This window comes from Garra rufa, chromosome 25 (genome assembly GCF_049309525.1).
Source record: "Garra rufa chromosome 25, GarRuf1.0, whole genome shotgun sequence".
Taxonomy (NCBI): Eukaryota; Metazoa; Chordata; class Actinopteri; order Cypriniformes; family Cyprinidae; genus Garra; species Garra rufa.
In genome coordinates this window covers 9856490-9859875 of record NC_133385.1, presented here as the reverse complement: position 1 = coordinate 9859875, position 3386 = coordinate 9856490, and the positions used below count along the sequence as shown (strand labels likewise).

The 3386-nt window shown below is 30.7% G+C and overlaps 1 protein-coding gene across 1 annotated transcript in view; it reads left to right on the top strand.

The window, feature by feature from the left end:
- sin3aa (SIN3 transcription regulator family member Aa) overlaps window positions 1–2898 on the top strand; it is a 22684-nt gene extending 19786 nt beyond the window's left edge. The window contains exon 21 of the mRNA XM_073831518.1: window positions 1478–2898. Coding sequence (XP_073687619.1) covers window positions 1478–1708 — 231 coding nt within the window. The 3' untranslated portion in view covers window positions 1709–2898. The remainder of the gene's footprint in view (window positions 1–1477) is intronic.
- Window positions 2899–3386: the final 488 nt, after the last annotated feature.

Here is a 3386-nt window from a genome sequence, read left to right as displayed (position 1 = left end):
ATTACGTATTTTTACACAACCAAAATATTTTTCTGTAAATCCACAAAAATGAAAGCATTTCCTCTGCATATTCCTTTGTTGCTAAATGGATATTAATATTTAATGTTATAAATAGGATAGTGTATTAATAAGATTTAATATTTAGATTAATAATATTATATTTTGTTATACGTATCAATATCATTAAATACATTGTCAATTTGTGCAATATTTTTTTTTCTCTGGTTGTTGCTAGCTGTATTAATATTTATATTTATAGTATTAAAAGGATATGATATAATAGGATTTAATATTTATATTGATATTATTATTATTATTATTATATAATAAAATACATTCTGTGAAACTGCTGTTACATACTATTATGTATTTTACACAACCAAAATATTTATTGTAAATTTATTTTCTACAAAAATGAAAAACAAAAAATATGTAACATTTTCTCTGCATGTTCCTTTGTTGCCAAATGGATTTTAATATTAATATTAACGGTATAAATAGGATGGTATATTAAAGAGATTTAATATTTATATTAATAACAGTGTAATATAATTTTCAGTTTGCACAATAGTATTTTTTTCCCTTTGTTGCCAATTGTATTATTATTTATATTAATGGTATTAATAAGATATGACATTATTACGCTTTAATATTTAAATTGATAATAATGTGTTATATAATTACATTCTCGTTTTGCAATTATATTAAATGTATTTAATGTAATTTATTGGATTTATTGGATTTATTATTTATATTGATTAGTATTAAAATTATTATTATATAATTCAATACATTTTATGAAACTGCAATTATGTATTTTACACAGCCACAATATTTTTCACAATAATAATAATTTTTTTCAAATGAAAAACAAAAATGGAAATATGTATAACACTTCCTTTGCATGTTCCATTGTTGCCGTATTGATTTTAATATTTATTTAATGGTATAAATAGGATGGTATATTAATGAATTTAATATTTACATATATTATATTATACAGTATAGTATATTATATTATAATTTAATATTTATAAAATTAGTACTAATAGTATATTAATACGTTTTAATATTTAAATTGATAGTATTATATAATTACATTCTCATATTAAATGTATTTAATATAATTAAATACATTCTCAGTTTATGCGCTTGTAATTTTATTTCCTTTATTTTGATTTAAATATTAATTTAAAAATTAATAGTCTTATCTATTTTGATACAATACAATACAATTCAATATATGTGCAGTTAACATTTTTCTTTACTTTACTTTAGTTTTTATTTTATTTTATTTTATTTTTGTTCTTGGTAATCAACAACATCAACAAAAAGACATCAGAAACTTACCAAGCTACTTTTTTTAGCTTTTTTTTTTTTGCATTTTAAAAATATTGTGGCAGCGAAAATATGTACTCAATCCGAAAAGCCCTTTTCGACTCACAGCTCTCGCGCTCTTTTTCTCTCTGTCTCTCAGTCTCACGAGCGAGTGAGCACACGTCTGCACCAGCGCTTTCACGCCTGGACTCAACGCTGGGTAAAGGAGCACGTGACCAGAGACATGGCCGCCGAAACCAGCAGGTGGCTTATGGGAGAAGGGCGGGAGGGACTGTTGCCTTGCTCAACCACCTGCAACCCCGAGATCCTTCACTTCCAGCGCATTAACAAATACAGAGTCCAATACGGCAGCGCCCACAAGAGCCAGTGACATCAGCCGAAAGGGGCGGGCGATGGGCGGAGCTCAGAATTTTAAGTGTTTTTGTTTTTTTACAAGCCGTTCCTGCAAAAACGTGGGTCGCCCAGTGCCAAAAAAAAAAAAAAACACAGTCAGTCAAACCCAGCCCGGACCAATCAGCACAGCTCTTACTGTAGACCAGCCCACCAATCGCAAACGTATATGGGATTTCCGCACATCTTTCGAGTGTGTTCACTCGTTATTTTTTGATGGTTTGATCTTCACATGCAGCAGATCTGAGGAAAAAGTGGCGGGAGAGTCTGAATCGGACTTTTTGCGAAAACTAAACAAAACGTTTCGGATAAGTGCACTTAACTTTAACTTTAACGTGACTTTGAGAGATTTCTTCTGCCACATCGTTTCAGAGAACAAATATCTGAGGTGCGAATTTAGCATTGTAATATTAGTGCAAATTCAGTTTTTACTTAAAAATATAGGCAAAAAATATAAATGCGACAGCAATAAAGATCTGCGTGAAGACAACACACTTATATCTTGCTCTGTACACCAGCTTACAGTGAACATGACCTGTGAAACACACACACACACACAGAGTTCGACAGTTTTGTAAATACAGTGTAAATATCAGCAGACTTTTTTATGCCAGGTGTGTGTTGTGTTAGTGCTTTAGTGTGGTGTTTAGAGAGAAAAACAGCGGAAACATGGAAAAATAACGACGGGATGGTTTATTACAGTTTTTACCAAAGGGAGTGGATTATTAAGGTTGGGGTTTGTTTCTTTCTCCTTTTGTGTGTTTTCTTTGCTCTTTCCTTTCTATTTTGTCTTTCTTTCTTTTTCTTAGTAAAATGTTAATTTTGCAGAGTAGAAATGTATCCAGGTTCTTGTTTTTGCAATGGAAGTTTTTATAAGAAAAAAAAAAGCGTTTTAATTTTCGAAGTTTGAATATGGATCTCGTTTCTGTACACTTTTATCACTGAGCATTTCTCGGATAGACCTTCAGCGGCGAACACGACTCTTATGAATGTAAAGGTCTTCTCTATCGTTGTCAGAGGTTTCAGTCTTCACTCTGGATAGATTTCTGCTGGACAAATCTATATATAAATATATATACACATTTTAAAAATGAGTCACAAAGCATGTCTTTTTCTGTGGATCATTATAGACCCTTTATTTGCATATTATTTAAATTAATAAAAATTACATTTGTAGCATAAACGCCTGGGTTGTTTTTGACTTGTTCACTGGAAGAATGGATGGTGTGTTTTTGCTGAAATGTTCTCTGTGTGATGTTTTGTTGGTGATCAGGGTGTAGTTGTCATCTGTGGCCAGCAGGAGGCGATGCATCTCTTAGATTTGATGCTCTGATGTTTCTGAACAGAGGAAGGTGCTTCTCTGCCTTCATGGTCAATTAATATAATGATGCCTTATACGATTCTGGTTACAGTTAACCATACTTTGGGGACAAATTTGTGCTAAATATAGCACTTTTTTGTCCTTGTTGGTAATATATTTAAAGATAGATAGATAGATAGATAGATAGATAGATAGATAGATAGATAGATAGATAGATAGATAGATAGATAGTGAGTGTGTGTGTGTGTGTAGAGAGAGAGAGAGCTATTGTAAATGGGAATATTATATCTAAATATTATATATGCATTAAATATTCTAAAATGCAACAAGCTACATA